This window comes from Diplotaxodon limnothrissa, linkage group LG17 (genome assembly GCF_057381915.1).
Source record: "Diplotaxodon limnothrissa isolate DT_005_m linkage group LG17, D_limnothrissa_male_GT1.1, whole genome shotgun sequence".
NCBI classification, from domain to species: Eukaryota; Metazoa; Chordata; class Actinopteri; order Cichliformes; family Cichlidae; genus Diplotaxodon; species Diplotaxodon limnothrissa.
The window spans coordinates 15,996,048-16,013,815 of NC_140612.1; the positions used below are offsets into that span (position 1 = coordinate 15,996,048).

The following is a 17,768-nucleotide window of genomic DNA, read 5'->3' on the forward strand; positions in this document are numbered from 1 at the left end:
AGACAGCAAGAGACGAGATTTTTATGATGCTTTTATAAAACAAGGGAAACAAAAAGGTAATAAAGAGATTTTCAGCAGAAATAAATAGAGATAAAATGAGCCATCTGTAACACTTGAATTTGTGTACAAATAGAAAAATATCTTTCCTTGGTTTATGTTTGATTAAGGTTTATTCAGAAAAACCACATGTTTTGACTGAAACTGACTGAGAATTTAGTTCAGGCGTAAAGAAGCAAAGAAATAAAGTTTCACTTCAGGTGTGGAGTAGTGAAGCCTTTTATTTGCTCACACTGTTTTCTCCATGCTCACGCTGGTCTGAGTGGCGCTAGCGTTGGTGCATGTAGGAACGCTGTACTTGGCGAGGACAGATTTAAACTGCAGCAGCGTGGCGTCGGTTCGAACCCCCGTTGGATCAAAGTGAGTCCGACTCACTCTGAAGCCAGCTTCTGTCAGGTACTGAAGGAACTTGTTCAACCTGTGCACAGAACAAAGTATTTACAGCGAGGTGCACTCTGATCCTGACTAGTGTTTGGCCTGTTTTTGTACTTTGGTCATTAGTTTCCTATTTGTTGCAAAGTCACCAAAATGTGAAAATACCTGAATTCTTGAGAGAGTTTGGTAAAGGTCACTCACTTGGGCATATTCATGCCACGAATGCTGTGGCGATGGATGCTGTAGTAGAATGGTGGGTGATCCAGAGCGGCATCAGACTTGAGCTTTTTCACAAAGTTCCCAGATTCATCTGCAATCTTCCTCTTTCCTACGGGAAAATTCAAAATTATACCTCAACAGAAAACTGGAAATGAAGAAGTCAAAAATCATTTTTATGTAACGTCATATATGTTATACTGAATACTGAATATGTCTGAAATAATGCAGTAAAGGAAATTTTTAGGACAAAACTACAATAGTTTTTTTAATAGACGATGCCTGTAAAAAGTGTTAAAATTAAGACCAAGTAGTTAATTTATTCATCATGAATCTCTTTAATGCAGGAAAGGCTTGCACTGCCCTCTAGAGGACACATGCATGCTTAGAGTATGGCCGTCTGTGTACACAGTCTTTACTCCTTTCCCTTGTCTGCTGCAGGTTTTCACTCAGTTGTCCATGTGTGTGAAAATATTTCACACCAAGTAGGAGGCCTGAGTGAATAATGGAGGCTTAGAAAACTTTGACTCACCAGACTGATCAGCAGCACCCGACTCCTCTCCAGTGTTTAAGGTCTTAATGACAACGCCGCACTCCACTGCAGAAGAACAGAAGATCCTTTTAAGATTCAACCATGTCAACATCAGACCCATGTTACAGATGATAGATTGGTACCTTGGTTGGTGAGAGCAGACGGTCCGTGGACTAAAGACTTGAGGGTGTTGCACTCAGACTCATAGATCAGGGTTTTGACAAGCGGCTGGATATCATCCATGCTGTGCTTCACAGCTGCAGAAAGCATCCTTCTCAGAAAGCCTGTGTTAAATAGAGGACCAGACCTGCACATGCACACATACACAAACAGCTTGGTAAGTATTTGGACAATGACACTTTAACTCTTTGCTTGTGTACACAACTTCATAGGATTTTAAATGAAAGTCTTTAACAAAAGTATTAACTTTGTAGCACCATTTACATTTTGTATTACCATCTGTGTGTATTATTGTAGGATCTACCTTACAAATAAACACTTTGAGGGAGCTGTTGTTGTGATATCAGCGATTTTTCATAAACAGCCCCCCACTTTCAGAGGCTCAAACGTAATTGGACTGACTAACAAAGTTTTAAATATAAGGAATGTAAAATGTAAACAAAGCATCCTTCAAACTAAAGAAGAGAGGAAGACGGAATTGGCAGCTCGCACATCTGAAAAGACGTGCAAGCGCAGTTTGGAAAAACATACAGGTTTTCGAGCAGCACATTCTCCCATCCAGATGATATCTTTTTCAGGGAATACCTTGCATATTTAGACTTTAGATGGGTTATTTAGTCTAATTAAGGAAGGCATTAGAGGAATAGAGAACTAGGGCCAGGATGAGCCACACAGTTTTAAAATAGTTCTTGATTGTTGGTTCTTGTGGTGATATCATGCTTTTATCTCTTTCTGGACTCTTTACAAGCTTGTTTTTATCATTAAATTATGCACCCAGTTTTTGTGGGTGTTAGATGCATCCTTCAATAACAAAAATGGTTTAAAGTATCAGGATTTTGGTAAAGCATTTCTTTCACTGGCCATTAAATAATTTAATTGCCACAAAAATGTTTTAAATTAAATGTTAGCACAAGGATAAGTGGAGGAGAATGGATGTTAACACCAAACTATTACAGCTACATGAGAACGCAGCAGTCTGTGACTGGTGTTGCTATGTGCAGTTTACCATAGAGGTCCCAGCTGCACTGCTGTTTTTCCAGGCAGACTTCCATGACAGTTGCAGGGTAATGTGTCTGAAACAAACAGGCATTAGAACACGATGATGAGGTAACTTCAGCATCTTATTAAAATTAAAATTATTTGCTACAGCTCACCAAATATGTGACAGATTCTTAAATTGCTTTAATGCTTCAATGCTTTAATGCTTCATGACGAGGCTCCGGTCCATTCGCACCAGAACCTCTCGCCATAAGAACAGTTTCTTCCCCTCTGCTGTTGGACACATGAACAATAACCATATGACTGTACCCGCCACTAACACATGACCCTACGCTGTGTCACTGCATCATTCTATGTTTGGCACTGATCACCACCTGCACTCATGTATATATCTTTCAACGTAGCACTCTTAATTCTTATCCCTACTTTTATTTTTTTCCATGTCTATTTAAGTGCTATTTATGACAGCATGTTTGCACTGAAGCACCGCAGCAATTTCCTAATGTTGTAAACCTGCTCAACATTTGGCAATAAACCCCATTCTGATTCTGATTCTGATTTAAAAGCTTGTAAATAATCCTCTACAGTATATGATTTTCAGCCACTCACCATCCACCATGTTTCCCTGTTTGAGGAACACTCTCTCCTCACACCACTGGCAGTGCATCAGTTTTCGTAACTTCTTGGCTGACTCATCAGCTTGCACAGGACCTCTGAGGACTCTCACGACCACCAGCACAAAATGCTCTAATGCCACCGCTAGCAGCACCTCAATGCCCTTGTTGCAGCGTGCTGCCGCTCTGCAGCAGATGGAAGTTAATCAGTATAAAAAGCTGATTTAATTCTGCATCACATCCCACATTAAAATAAAAACAGCCTACCGGGCGACAGTCGCCACGACCATTCGTGCTGCCAACTCCTTGTAGTATTCGGTACGTACAATGTGGCAGCCATAGTGACGCAGGGTGACGTTGGGTGACTTGGCATAAAGGGAGCTCGTGTCTGTGGATGTCACAGAGATGATGCCCAGGTTTCGGACGTTTCTGAAGGCAGCATCCAAGTAGTTCACTGCCGTACCGAATGGATCTAGGTGACTGAAACATTCATGAAATAGAAAGTAGAAATTTTTTAATGACATTCTGACAGAATTGGGACCTCCCATAAACCCATAACACAGACTGTATTTAGATTCATAACATGAAAACCCTACAAAGATGAAGCTATAGTCAAAGATTATATTGAAATAGGGTCATAACCACTTTGAAAGGGAACCTGTTGTTTTGAAACTGGACAAGATGAGAAATAAATGTTTCCAATTCAACTAAGAAACTAAGAGACACTTAAAACTTATGTAGTTGTTCATCACAAGTTAGACTCAACCTGAACGATCGCATTTTGACTAACTGGATCAAAATAAATGTCATGTTAAATGAAACTTGAAACTAGGGATTGAGTCTATAAACACTTCAGTTACAGTAACTGAGTAACTGAGGTTAACTTTTATGACTCAGCGTTACTAACTTGCCATGTAAAAGATACCCTGCACACTTACATGTAGTCAAAAGGTCGCAGGTGCATGATGACATTAGCATCCATTTTGACGACCTCAACAGTAGCAATGGGCACTCCTTCGACCTCATCGCTGGGCCCGTCAGACCCCCGGGGAACTCGCATGCCTCCGTCCACTCGGATGTTGTTTAGCTTGCAGTTCTCTTTGATCATTTTGACACATGTCTCACTGATATCTGTTATAGTAACTCTCACAGCATTAAGAAGATGCTTCGCCCACTGGAGGCCCATGATGCCTGAAAGGTGGCAAAGAAGAAATGTTGTGGAATTTCATTGCTGATTAGCTAATACTGCTGAGACATGATGTAAATTTACTTTCTGTGTCACTGCAAAGAACAAACAGCCTTCCAGCCTCTTAATAACTGATTTGAACTAAACTAAGCTTAATGAATAGAATTTTTATAGGAAAAATAAACAAGATTATGCTAAAACTTCTGTTATTTTATTGTTTGTTTGTTTTTTAAGGTTTTGGTTTGAACTCCTGACTAAAATGAAACTCTTCCGTGGAGTTCTGTACATTTCATACTCACCTGTGGCTCCAAAAGCATCCAGACACTCAACAGGGTTTCTCTCCTCGGCCAAAACAGCCAGCGAACAAAACACCAGCTGCCTGAAACAAAACCCCACAAATTCCACTTTAATTTCTCAACATCAGAGACATACTGGACATATTTTAACAAGAGCTCATCTCCACCTGTTGGGCTTCATCTTGCGATTGAAGTAGGTGTCACTCTTCTGCGGAGTGGTGTGGTTTGGGAGGAGCTGAACATTTGTTCCGAGTTCTTTCATGATTTCGTAGGCTTGACCTGACGGACCTGTTTGCACAATAAAGCAGACGGAGAGATCAGTTCTTTATCACTAATACCTTGTGATTTTGCAGAACAAAAACAGGACCTTTAACAGCTGTGTTGCATTTAAAACCCTGAAATTAAGCTGCAGACAGCTAAAATAAATAACAGACAATTTACATTCAAAAACAATTTGGAAAATTGACTCAATAAATAACTTTATAAGCCATTGGTCCCTGTGATGGCCAAACCCATGGCCAAAGTCGGTAACTCTTGTGTATTTTCATTTCTTTATTTAAACACAATAACACGCGTTGGTTTCCAATAAGTTTGTTGATTGGTTTGGATACATTTGTTCTATTTGTAAGCGCACACATTTAGTTTACTTATGCATTCATACCAGTTCATTTTGATTTTTGACTAACCATTTGTTTCTTTACTTCTTACTTGCTATGATCCAAAACCTGAGTTCATTTGTGTTTCTTTGACATTTTTTATGAGCTCAACATTTATGACTTTTGTAAATATAATTTTTGGGGGTTAAATAAATGAAAACCCTATTTTTCTAATAATTCCTGTGACGACTCCTGCTTTTTTTCAACTCGGTCCATCACAGTCCCCACCACAGTTTGTCCAGTTTTGTAGCCAATCATAGGCCCAGCTGTCTTAAACAGTCTATTCAGTTGGCAGTTGTGATGCTGCTTCCCCAGCAGACCACAGCAAAGTACACGGTGCTCACCACAACTGATAGAAAATCTCCAGCAATGTTCAGAGTGTGGATACCTAGGAACTCATATTCCTCTACCACATCAACATTCTACGCCAAGACAGACAAAAGCTGTGTAGCAATCGCTGCTTCTCTGATCTTATTCACACTGCGAGTTGGACAAAGTCTGATGTGTTCAAAGAGTAATGCTCAAGTAGTCAGCAATCCATGAGACGGTGGACATGTTTACTGAGATTTTCTTTCTTGGAGTGGGAGCAGGATTGCACTGGAGAAATCAAAGATGAAACTTTTACTATCTAGACCGAAGTAAGCTCTCTGCAGCATCGAGATGATTGTGCCAATATAGAATTATATTTGTGTCACAAATCACAAACAATCATAATCTGAGACATTAGTTGTGTTTATTTTTGAATGGTACTCCTGGTCCATCTCTGATTGTTTCTAAAATGTTAAAATTGTGTCCATTTCACTCATACTACAACGAACAGCCATTTTTTTTCCAACACCTCCCCCCAGATGTTTGATTGGATGGAGATCTTGGAAATCTCAAGGCCAAGACACAATCTTCATGTTGCTGAGATCTTTATTGAAGCATTTTTTGTGATATGGCAGGAGACATGGTTTTGCTGAGAGAGGCCACAGTCACCAGAGAACATGGTTATGATGCAGGGCCTGCCTCTGATAGATCACCGTCTTCCCAAAGTGCATTCTGCTTTGTTCTCTTATTTATTATTATTATACTCTTATTTAATTTATCTCTTTATTTTCAAATAGCTGTACAGCACTTTGTCTGAAAGCGCTTTATAAATAAAGTTATTATTATTATTATTATTATTACTACTACAAGTAAACATGACAGCTCATGGTCAACTTCTTCAAGTGGCCCTGGGTCCAGACCTGCCATAAAACACCTTTCATTTGGGAGATTTTCTGGAAGTCATAATATAAACTTCACTTCACCTCTGAGGGAACTTTTATGATTTTTATCAATACTGCAACTGTAAACGTCAGCTTAGCTCAGTGTTTCTTACTTGGCTCTTCAAACAGGACATCTGAGGTCCCGGAGTAGCTAGCCTCAGTCTCCCCTTTGTTTACGTGGCGTTTCAAGTGGCTAATCATGTCCGTCTTCCTGGCAATGGTAACAGAGCACACTACGCAGTGGTAGTGAGCGACGTGTCTCCCAGATGCCTACAGGGAAAGAATACAAACAACAAAGTGATAAAATATAAGCCCAGATCATTCTCTCACAAGAAAAAGGAATATGCAATATGCTGATAATATGAATTTAATGTTGCTGTAGTGTCCTGTATTGCCACATTCCGTATTTTCCGCACCATGAGGCGCACTTAACCCTTGTCCTCCTGATTTCCATACACCTGTGGTCCTCAGGGGTCAAAAACGACCCGATGTCATTTGAGTGTTTTTTCAAGTACAAGGAAAATTGTCAATCAATTCAGTGTTCACCTTAGTTTTACTTAAGATTAACATATTAACACAAAATTTACCTTTCATTTTGCAATTTAGGGCCACCAGACCTTGTTTACATAAAGTATTTGTATTTATTTATATTTGTATCTGTTTTTGAGCGAAAATAAAACGAAACAATAAAATATTTAAATGTTTAGATTATTTTGACTATCTGACTAACCACAGAGTGCTGTATGTTAAACTTTAGTGAGAATGTTTTTTTGAATCATTAAAATTTTTAAATGGCAGCACATAATCACACCTGTGGTCCTCAGGGGTCAAAAATGACCCCATATGGTTTGAAGTGGATTTTTCACCCACTCGCTAGCTTCCACCTAAGCATGATATAGCCATGTTCTGACTGAGAGATTTCTGAAAGTATTAAAAGGTACAGCTCTGCCATCACTTCCAACATAAATGAAGACAGAAAACTAAACAGCAGTGACGTTTGTAGGGTTACTGAAGTTGGACTAGCTGGTATATATTGATTTGCTACATGATTGCTAGCGACACATCTATGTTAGCATAACATAAACAGTGAAGCTGGAGGATGATCGCTAACTTTTTTCCACTCAATAAAAGTTAACGTGAGGGTTCCTGATGGTTAGGGACAAATGCAATCGCATGGCAGGATGCTGTAAACGGACCAAAGTTCAGTCAGGAGAACAAATGAGATAATCCATCCACAATACGAGGTTAGTCATTAATATACTGCAACAACATGGGAATAGAGCAGCTGCGAGAGAATTCAACATTAATGAATCAATGGTACAGAAGTGGAGGAAGCAAGAAGAATGAGTTTAATAAAGTTTGATTTATCTGACTGCTTTGTTTCGCTTAATGCGCCTTATGTATGAAAACAGACCCATTCATCAACAGTGTCGATGAATCAAAAACAGATACAAATATAAACCTGCCTTATGGTCTGAAAAATAGGGTACATAACCCAAAATTACTGTTTGTTATAGTATCATATCATCCCAACAGAGCAGTTTGCTCTCAGCTCCTAGTTTGGATTTGGAAGCCAGACATCCTCTCTACTTTTACGATTAGGCTTCAAACTTTCCTTTTTGATAAAGCATATAGTTAGGGCTGGATCAGGTGACCCCGAATCTTCCCTTAGCTGTGCTGCAACAGGCGAAGGCTGCTGGGGGATCCCCATGATGAGTATTTCTTCTTTCACTCACCTTTTTTGCTCACTGTGTGGTTATACACCACTCTGCATTTAATTATTATTCATCTCTGGCTCTCTTCCACAGAGTGTCTTTTGTCCTGTCCCCTCTCCCATTAGCGCCAACCGGTAGCAGCAGCTGGCCGCCCCTCCCTGAGTCTAGGTCTGCTGGAGGTTTCTTGCTGTTAAAACTTTTCCTTTTAAAAAAGTTTAAAAGTTTTTCCTTCTCACTATCACCAAGAGTTTGGTGGTCATTTGATTGTTGGGGTTTTCAACAACCACTGTATGAATAAAATTTCATTGAACTAAATACGTTAAGCATAAGGAAGGAGGCCGAGGACTAGTGAGCGTCAGAACCACTATTGAAGATGAAACAGCAAAAATCTGTAAGTACAACAAGAAGATGCCCACAATTGCTCATGTGCTTAATGAGGACCTCAGGCAGCAGAAAGAGCAGCAAGAACAGGAGTCCCCTGCATCGCATGCATCACCAGCAGATAGAAAATGTGTCTCATAGAACAAAAATCCTACCAACGCCTGGACAAAGCTTTGCTGACACACAGCACAGAGGCAGACAGCAATGTGCAATCTACTCTTACACACTGTAACGTTAAAGATCCATTTATTTTTTTCATTTCAGCACTTTAGCCCTGCACACTCAGGAAGTCTTAAAACTTGTTAATTGTTACCTGTATTTATGTTTATCTTATTAGCATTTTATTGTTTACAAAAACCTAAATGATGTGTGTATGTGTTTTGTGTCTCACATGATCTCCGCTGAGGCTGGGCTTAACATTTCTGCAGGGCAGGTGACAGATGCACATCCTGTAGCCTGTTCAAAGAAACAGTTTTCACATTTTGATACAGAAGAAGATCCCTGGAGTACAAACAGTGACCACACCCTTATCCAGGACAAATTTAAACACAAAATATGATCCAGCATCAGTCACACAGAAGAAACAACTCCTTGCTGCTGCAGATTTGAGTTGAAACCAGATGACTGCTGGTTATTGTTGTATGTGTGTCGATTTGTATTGTTCCTACCTTCAAACTCTGCATACACTTTCCAATGGAGGTTCTGCAGGTGTCGGCGGAGTTTGTGGCTGTAACAGGCCTTAAATTTCTCCTCAGGACACAGAGGACACGATTTCCGCCCAGCTTTTGAGCGAAAAAGGCAAAAATCAGCACAACACTAATCAACTGCTTTATTGATTAAAATAAATTGGTTGGTGTGTGACCTATTACATAACTGTATTTCAAATGTAAAAAATAAAATAAAATACAGGACTGAATCAATATTTGCTTTGTCCATAAATGTCTGAATGGTAAAAGCTGATACATCCTGATACAACGTCTGAAACTGTGAAGATTTTCAATCATGTAAAATCTGACACATCTGATCACATTTGACAGGACTCAAAAAAATTACTGAAGTAATTATTAGAGTATCAATAATTACTGATTCATTGTCAACTAACCTCTTAAACACATACTAATTTCAACCTTGTGCATTTACTATCAGTGTGCTTTGATGTGTAATTTAACCTCAAACCAATACTATCGGCTGATATTAACTATTTGCAAGCCCTATTAGTATCAATATTTAATATGGCCAATAAATGAACATTTTAAAATTAAACACCCTTCAACCATGTGTTGCTGTTTTTCCCAGGAAATGCCACTCTGTATATTCCCAGTTGGCAACACACGATGAGCTAACACCAGCAGAATTGAGCAAAGTGTAAATGATTAAATAAATAGCTCCACATAACTAATGTTAGGGAAATCTGTTTGTATATCATGTGTCTGAAAGAAAAAGAAACACAGCTAACATATCACAATATTGGATTTTTGAAATGACCAAATATCAGTATAACTCTAAAAATCCTCTATCGGTCGGGATCTAGAAGTAATGGTATTTGTTACTTGCTGTTTTGTTTGTCTCTCCTGTAGTTTGTGTTTTGTCCCATCTTTACTGGTCTCCCTATATTCTTATTTTTTTCATTTTACCCTCTGACCAGGATGTGCCTGAGCCTGGTTCTGCGAGAGGTCTCTTCCTGTTATAAGAGAATGTTTCCTTCCCACTTTCCCCAGGTACTTGTTTACAAGGGATCATGAGATCATTGAGGTGCACTCTACAGAAGTGTTTTTGCCTTTTTAAACTTAACAAGAATTGTTGCACATTTGTACAGCTGTTTGTATTTTCAGTTCAATATCTGTCAATTTAAATGCCTATCGTTGTCCCTTAAAGTTCACTAAAATGTATCACCCTGCACTATAAAAACAAAGAGTGATTAACAAGTATGAAATGGATTCCTTAAGAAATGATTGTCAAATACACACTGAAGGTGAGGGATTGTTATTGTGTCATTTAGCTACTTTATTGGTATTAGCTAAATAATTACATAATCAATAAGCTAACATAGGACAATGAAAAGCTGTTCTTTTTTAAAACGATAATATTTCATAATACTCCCACCACAGTGTTTCTATTTGACGACAGTATTCTCTGAGTGTCAGCATTCTCTATAACCAAAGAGTCTAGAGCTCTTTCATCTCATCTGACCAAAGGACATATCCGTATAATCTGTCTCTAGGTTATCCTTAACATACTTCAGGCTGGCTTGAAGGCATCTCTTCTGCAGAAGTAAAGTTTTTCCCGACCTGCAACATAATGGTCCCTTCCTGTGCATAGTTGTTGTGAGTCTCCTCACTATAGTTCCCGGCTTGGCTATTATTGGTTATTCACTAGTGTCTTGGTAGTTTTACTGGAGTCTTTATACACATCTGTCACTATTCATTTTTTTATTTTTCACTTGCCTGTTCTTTACTGTGTGCCTCTCTTTGAATTTCTTCATTACTTTTCCCTCCAGTTCTTGACACTTGGAATATCTGTGATAACTTTGTATATCCATCGTTTTTTATTATTGTTTTTTCTTAAAGTATTTACTGTGTACTATAATAATAATTAATTCTAAGGAAAACTTTCTAAGGAAGTTTTGTAAGGAAAACTACTATGTTTAGAAATGCTATGTTGAAAATCTGACGGGGGGGGGGGGTATCAATTTTGTTCTAATATGTAATTAGAATATATGAGGAGAGCGAGGAGGCTCTTAAGGATTGTTTTGAGTCGACTGTGTGGGAGGTGATTTGTGATGACCACGGAGAGGACATCGACAGCCTTACTACATGCATTACTGACTATATAAACTTCTGTGTGGATAACACCGTACCTACCAGGACTGTACGGTGTTTCTCCAACAACAAACCTTGGATTACCCCAGAAATTAAAACCGTCCTCAAGCAGAAGAGGAGGGCCTTCAAATCCAGAGACAAAGAGGAGTTGAAAAGGGTGCAGAGAGAGCTGAGGGGACTGATAAGGAATGGGAAGGAGAGCTACAGGCAGAAGATGGAGAACCAGCTTCAACAAAACAACGTTGGTGAAGTCTGGAGAGGCCTCAGAACCATCTCGGGCCACAAACAGCAGAACTCTCTGCCTGGGAGGGATGTGAGATGGGCAAATGAACTGAATCATTTCTTCAACAGATTTGATTCAGCCATGAGGCAGTCTGCAACATCGGCTGCAGGCTCACCCACCCCCACTGCTGCTGTTCCACCTCAGACACTTCACACCTCCTCTATTCACCCTGCTCACTCCCCCCCACCCCCAACTGCAGCATCCAATACACACTCAACACAAGGCTCCAGCCTGTCTCTCTCAACCACCCAGGTTAGGAGGGAACTGAGGAGGATTAATGGCAAGAAGGCAGCGGGTCCAGATGGCATCAGCTCGAGGGTCGTCAGGTCCTGCGCGGACCAACTGTGTGGGGTGATGGAGCACCTCTTCAACCTGAGCCTGAGGTTGGGAAGAGTCCCACAGCTCTGGAAAACCTCCTGTGTTGTACCAGTGCCAAAGACTTCACGCCCCAAGGACCTCAACAGCTACAGGCCGGTGGCTCTGACATCCCACCTGATGAAGACCCTGGAGCGGTTGGTCCTGGCTCAGCTTCGGCGCCTAATAAGCTCATCACTGGACCCACTTCAGTTTGCCTACCAGCCTGGCATTGGAGCGGATGATGCCGTCATTCACCTCCTACATCGTTCCCTCGCTCACCTGGAGACCGCTGGAAGCACTGTGAGAATCATGTTCTTTGATTTCTCCAGTGCCTTCAACACCATTCTTCCCTCGGTTCTAAAGGACAAGCTGGTGAACTCTGGAGTGGACCATCACCTCACTACCTGGATCCTGGACTACCTCACCGACCGACCACAGTATGTGAGGACTCAGGGCTGTGTGTCGGACAGGGTCGTCTGCAGTACGGGGGCCCCACAGGGAACGGTTCTGGCTCCGTTCCTCTTCACCATCTACACTGCAGACTTCTCCCACAATTCCACCCAGTGCTTCCTGCAGAAGTTCTCTGATGACTCTGCAATAGTCGGCCTCATCACTGATGGGGACGACAAGGAGTACAGAGGTCTGACCCAAGACTTTGTGGACTGGTGCCAGCTGAACTACCTCCAGATCAACGCCAGTAAAACCAAGGAACTGGTGGTAGACTTCCGCAGGCACAAGCATTCTCCACTGCAACCACTGAACATCCAAGGTATGGACATTGAGGCTGTGGACAGCTACAGGTACCTTGGTGTTCATCTGAACAATAGACTGGACTGGACTCATAACTCAGACGCCCTCTACAGGAAAGGGCAGAGCAGGCTGTACCTGCTGCGGAGACTCAGGTCGTTTGGGGTGGAGGGCCCACTCCTGAAGACCTTCTATGACTCTGTGGTGGCTTCTGCTATCTTTTATGGTGTGGTCTGCTGGGGCGGCAGCATCTCTGCTGGGGACAGGAAGAGACTGAACAGGGTGATCCGAAGGGCCAGCTCTGTTCTAGGATGCCCTCTGGACCCAGTGGAGGTGGTGAGTGACAGGAGAACGGCGGCTAAGCTGTCATCCCTGTTGGACAACATCTCCCACCCCATGCAGCAGACTGTGACAGCACTGAGCAGCTCCTTCAGTGGGAGACTGCGGCACCCACGGTGTGGGACGGAGAGATTTCGCAGGTCTTTCCTCCCCACTGCTATCAGACTCCATAATAAAGACTTTAACTGATCAAGCACACACATCCACACATATGCAATAATACTAAGTGCAATAATCCTTTCTGTCATCGTTGTATTTTTACTCAGTTGTATATAGTATTTGTATTTGTATTCTATTTTTATCTTATTGTATATTTATTTTTATTTTATTCTACTGTATATAGTATTTTATTTTATTCTGTACAGTTGTGTACTGTATTTATTCTTATTGTATTCTAATTTTTGCCTCATAACTTTTGCACTGTCCACTTCCTGCTGTGACAAAACAAATTTCCCACGTGTGGGACTAATAAAGGTTATCTTATCTTATCTTATCTTAATTGTTCAATAACAAATCAACAAGTCTTTAAATCTGCCCGTCTGTCACTGACTGTCTAATAAAAACTAAAGAAATGAATTTACCACCACTGAGGTCAACCAGCATCTCAAGGCCCTCCAGTTTAGTTTGAATGGAGAGGTGTCTCTCTATTTGGAGAAAAACAGAACACTTGTTATATTATTACAAAGACCAGTTAAAGTTTAGTCATTATTGCTACCTGATTCAATTCTGATGAGCACAGGAATGCAGCTGTTATGCAAATCCTAACAAAAATCGAGTTGTATTTAATTACCAGCGGTTGTGATGGAGGGTTTGGCATCATCATCTGTGGCACTTTCACTCTTCAGTGTCTCCTCAGCAACAAATGGTCCATCGCCCCCATCCCCACCTTCAGAAATGAAGAGAGAGAAAAGAAAAATACTTCCTTAACTATTTTAAAGGAGTTCAATGGCTCAAAGTTTTAATTATTATTATTATTATTATTATTATTATTATTATTATTATTATCATCATCATCATTGGTAGTAGTAGTAGTATTATTATATTTACCTCTATGACCAACTTCTCCAAAACTAGACAACTAATACCAAATTAATCACTACAGGTCAGAGGAAAATGATGGAAATTCGATTTTATGATTTTATTTCAATAAAAATAAAAAATATTTGACATCGTTTCACAAAACCTGAGAACAATAAAGTTAAGGAGTTGCCACTGAAGTTTACTCCCCACTTAAATTTGAATGCACTTAAAGAAAAAAAAACAGCTCATTAAAAGAACATTTGGATTTTTCTCTACCACACACAACTGTTAAGTATGTCAGGCATAAGCATTTCAGATAAATGTCAGCAGAATACACTTTTTAAAAAAGTTACTAACAGACTTCTTTGAAGAGAAAGAAAAGCTTAACTTAAAAACAACATTAACAAGAACAAGAATAACATCACATCATGTTTCCAGACAGTTTCTTTATGTTTTACCCATTTGTGCTTCATCTGGCTTTATCTGTGGTTCTGATGCACGTTTAAGGAACAAGTGATCAACACGAGGCCCTCGCTAATCCTCTCAGACACTTGGGTTAGGCCTTTGTGAATCTTGAGACCCTTCTCCAATGTTATCCTTTTTCCAGGTATAAATGTAGGTATACAGTTTGTCCTTCAAGTGTTGTTGTTCCATCCACTGCCAAGCTTATCATTTTAGTCATTTCCATTTTTGTTTCATGGTTTAATGCCATGTGGTCCACAATTAAGTCTTCTTGCACTTCTTGTAGCCATAAATGGGTGGATCCAAACCACTATGTAGAGACTTGTCAAGACCCAAATACAGAGAACTGCAATAATGCAATCTAGAGGTGATGACGGCATGAATACGTTTTTCAATGTGTTTTGGGGGACGACAGGATTTTGCTTTGGTAATTTCATGTAATGGCGAAAACTAGTCAACTGCTTGTATAATTTAAAATAAATATTTAGAAACATTAAAGATTTCTAACAGTAGAAGAACAATAAGAAGGAAGTGGGCAAAGTGAACTCATCCATAGGGGTATTATTCTGAAGCCTTGTTTTCATTAAGGGTAAGAACATTTTGTGTTTACTGATCTTTGGCATCTTGTAGGCAGTTATATAGTAAAACTTAATTTGTTACAGAGTCAGCAAAAACAAGTCACTCACTATGTGCTCACAGCACAACAAAGACAGTGTTATTGTGGGGCTCAGTGTGAGGACTGAGCGAAATTTCAGGACAGAGCCGATGTTTTGGCACTGCAATAACAACTTGAGCCATCCACTTGAAGTGCAGATGACTCACTCGCCTGATAACGTAACTGGTTTAAATATTCTCCTCCTGAAAGTGAAACTCCATATTTCAGCCACAAAATTCCTCCTGTTCACAACTTTCAATCACAAAACTAACACTGGGACTCTTTAAAGCCATGAGCTTTTCAACTTCAAAAGGCAGCTTAGACATTTGTAAATATGGCCCTAAAAGTTCCTCTATCTTTAAAATTCCAACCTTTGGAACAAAGGGATATTTGTCCACAGGCTGACCTCATTTATATGACTTCCATAAATCACTGATATGAGAACACGTGTTGGCAAATGTGCATCTTGTAGTCCATCTTCTGCCCATTGTAGTTTTAATCCATCTGTCCTTAACAATGTGACACCCAGCATTACATTTTTAAGGACAATAGTGTAAGGTCATTATAATTAACAACACAAGGCTCTTGTCTTTACCCAAGTTCTTAGCAATTCTCCTAGCCACCTTTCCTTTCCTTGAAAAGAGTTACAGTCGAAATGTGGAGATTACTCTTGTTGTTTCAGGACAAACTGCCACAATTGCGATACCCTCTGAGGGTCGAGGGTAAAGCAGCTGTAATCTAATCATCTTTTTGATGTTTTCCAAAAAAAACAAAATTTTGACTTTTATCTCAAAATAGAATTACAAGTCTGAAAATAGTCTGAAATAATATTTTTTTCTTAATATGACCCTAACACTCCTTCGTAAAATGCTGCCCTGCTTTTTTTTTGTTAAATGTGAAACAGTGAATCTCAGGAAGCCAACATCTATCAGGTTAATATTTGACCAAATGACGAATGCTTACACTGGCAACATTAAAGCAAAGTTTTTCTGTCTTTAAGCATTTTTATCCAATAAAAGGTAGAAATAATGGAATTCTTTATCGTTACTGGAGTTATAGCAGAAACTGTTTTTATTGAAGGTTAAACTAAACTGTGGATGAATGCATCTGGACTCTTTGCTATCTGGGTCCATCAGTAAACTGTGTCTGATCAGTCTCTCTGCATTTCATCTTCACTGTCTCTCTCTTGCATTTTGACCTTTCAGGTTTCAGCTGAATCATTAGATCTAAAATCAAACGTAGAATTAGGATTCAAATTCATCTAATGAAAGTTCAAGCTGGCTAAATGATGAGTATGGATATTAAATTAAAATGATACATTTTGGATCTAACTCAGGATGAACTTACTCAGAGTTAGTTGACTGAACTTACTCTGATCAGCTGTTCTGGAGCAACCCGGAGTTGCCGATCATAAAGTTGACCAACTCATATTTTATTTTTAAGCTAAGGTTTGCTGGACATGCTTCCTAGAATAGGGCCCTGAATTTGGGTCCACAGATGAAATGTTCACAAACATCACCAATGAAAACCAAAACCAGTTAAGCTGGAACACCGGTTAAAATAAATGAACAGTTTAAGCGGTATGAAGTGAGCGGCTCTGCGGTCCTGTAGTGCAGCTCCGTGATGAGACCAGGTTAACTGAAAACGCAACTCAAACCACATTAAAATCAGCAGATGTTCAAAGCCAGCTGCGCTATCTCATGCAACAGGAAGCGATAGCGGAGTACTATTACCGCCTGCCTTTTTGTCGTTGATGTTGTTGACTATTAGGTCCTATGGCGGAGCTCCATGCTGAGGCCCTCGTTTAGTTCCGCAGTTATAAACTCAAACTCCCGTTAAATAGGCTGCGTAGCATTAATAATGCCTGTAGTATGATTTATGCTGCATTGTATGTTTGCAAATTTAGCGACCAAACATGCAGGCGCTACAGTTTACCCACGTTTGTTATCGACGTCCTCCTGGTGTAGCTGAGCAGCGTCCGCCTCTTTAAGCTCCGCCATTACGAACTACAGCAGCACACACAGGAAATGTTCTATTCTACGTTCTTTACGTAGGGCGCGTTGTTTTAAACGCAATTTGACATTTTACGGAAGCGCATCGCATTCACGACAGAAGCGTGATTAATACACATTTTATAATCTAAAATGAGTTACTGTTGCAAATAAAATAATACCACACTCAGAATACCTGACAACGTGCTGAGGATAACCAGATACCTTCAGTGTCAAATTATGCAAGTAGCCTATAGAAAGTGAAGAAGAACTCTTACTGGTTCATTTCAATGATGTTGACAAAAAGAATTACAAGATCAGAATATTTGTAATTATGACATACCTAATTATAAGATAATGTCTCCAAACAGGTTTTCCGTTTTTGTTGCAATATTTTGTCATGGAATTTTATTATTAAACTGACTGTTAAAAAATGAAATGATTAATGTAATGGCTAAAGGAATGAACCACCCATTCATATGGCAAACCAGTTTTGAGACAATTCCTAATTTTCCTAAGCAAACATGTGATAAGCATGTAATTACTCCACAAAGAATGTAAGCTTTTACACAATGACTGCAATGACTTATACATTGCTTTTGCATTAGGGTCACTACTGAGAACAGGAAGGCTGTGCA

The 17,768-nt window shown here is 39.8% G+C and overlaps 1 protein-coding gene across 1 annotated transcript; it reads right to left on the bottom strand.

Moving 5' to 3' along the window:
• Nucleotides 1-151: 151 nt before the first annotated feature.
• Nucleotides 152-17,139, bottom strand: trmt1l (tRNA methyltransferase 1-like). The gene is made up of 16 exons (XM_085375934.1): nucleotides 17,079-17,139; nucleotides 13,793-13,888; nucleotides 13,584-13,646; nucleotides 9,126-9,239; nucleotides 8,849-8,913; nucleotides 6,475-6,631; nucleotides 4,623-4,743; nucleotides 4,459-4,538; nucleotides 3,912-4,164; nucleotides 3,241-3,453; nucleotides 2,969-3,159; nucleotides 2,367-2,433; nucleotides 1,324-1,487; nucleotides 1,181-1,246; nucleotides 634-760; nucleotides 152-475 (listed from the first exon to the last, which is right to left on the bottom strand). The coding sequence occupies exons 1-16, from the start codon at nucleotides 17,137-17,139 to the stop codon at nucleotides 286-288; spliced, it is 2,028 nt and encodes a 675-aa protein (XP_085232060.1). The 3' UTR covers nucleotides 152-285.
• Nucleotides 17,140-17,768: the final 629 nt, after the last annotated feature.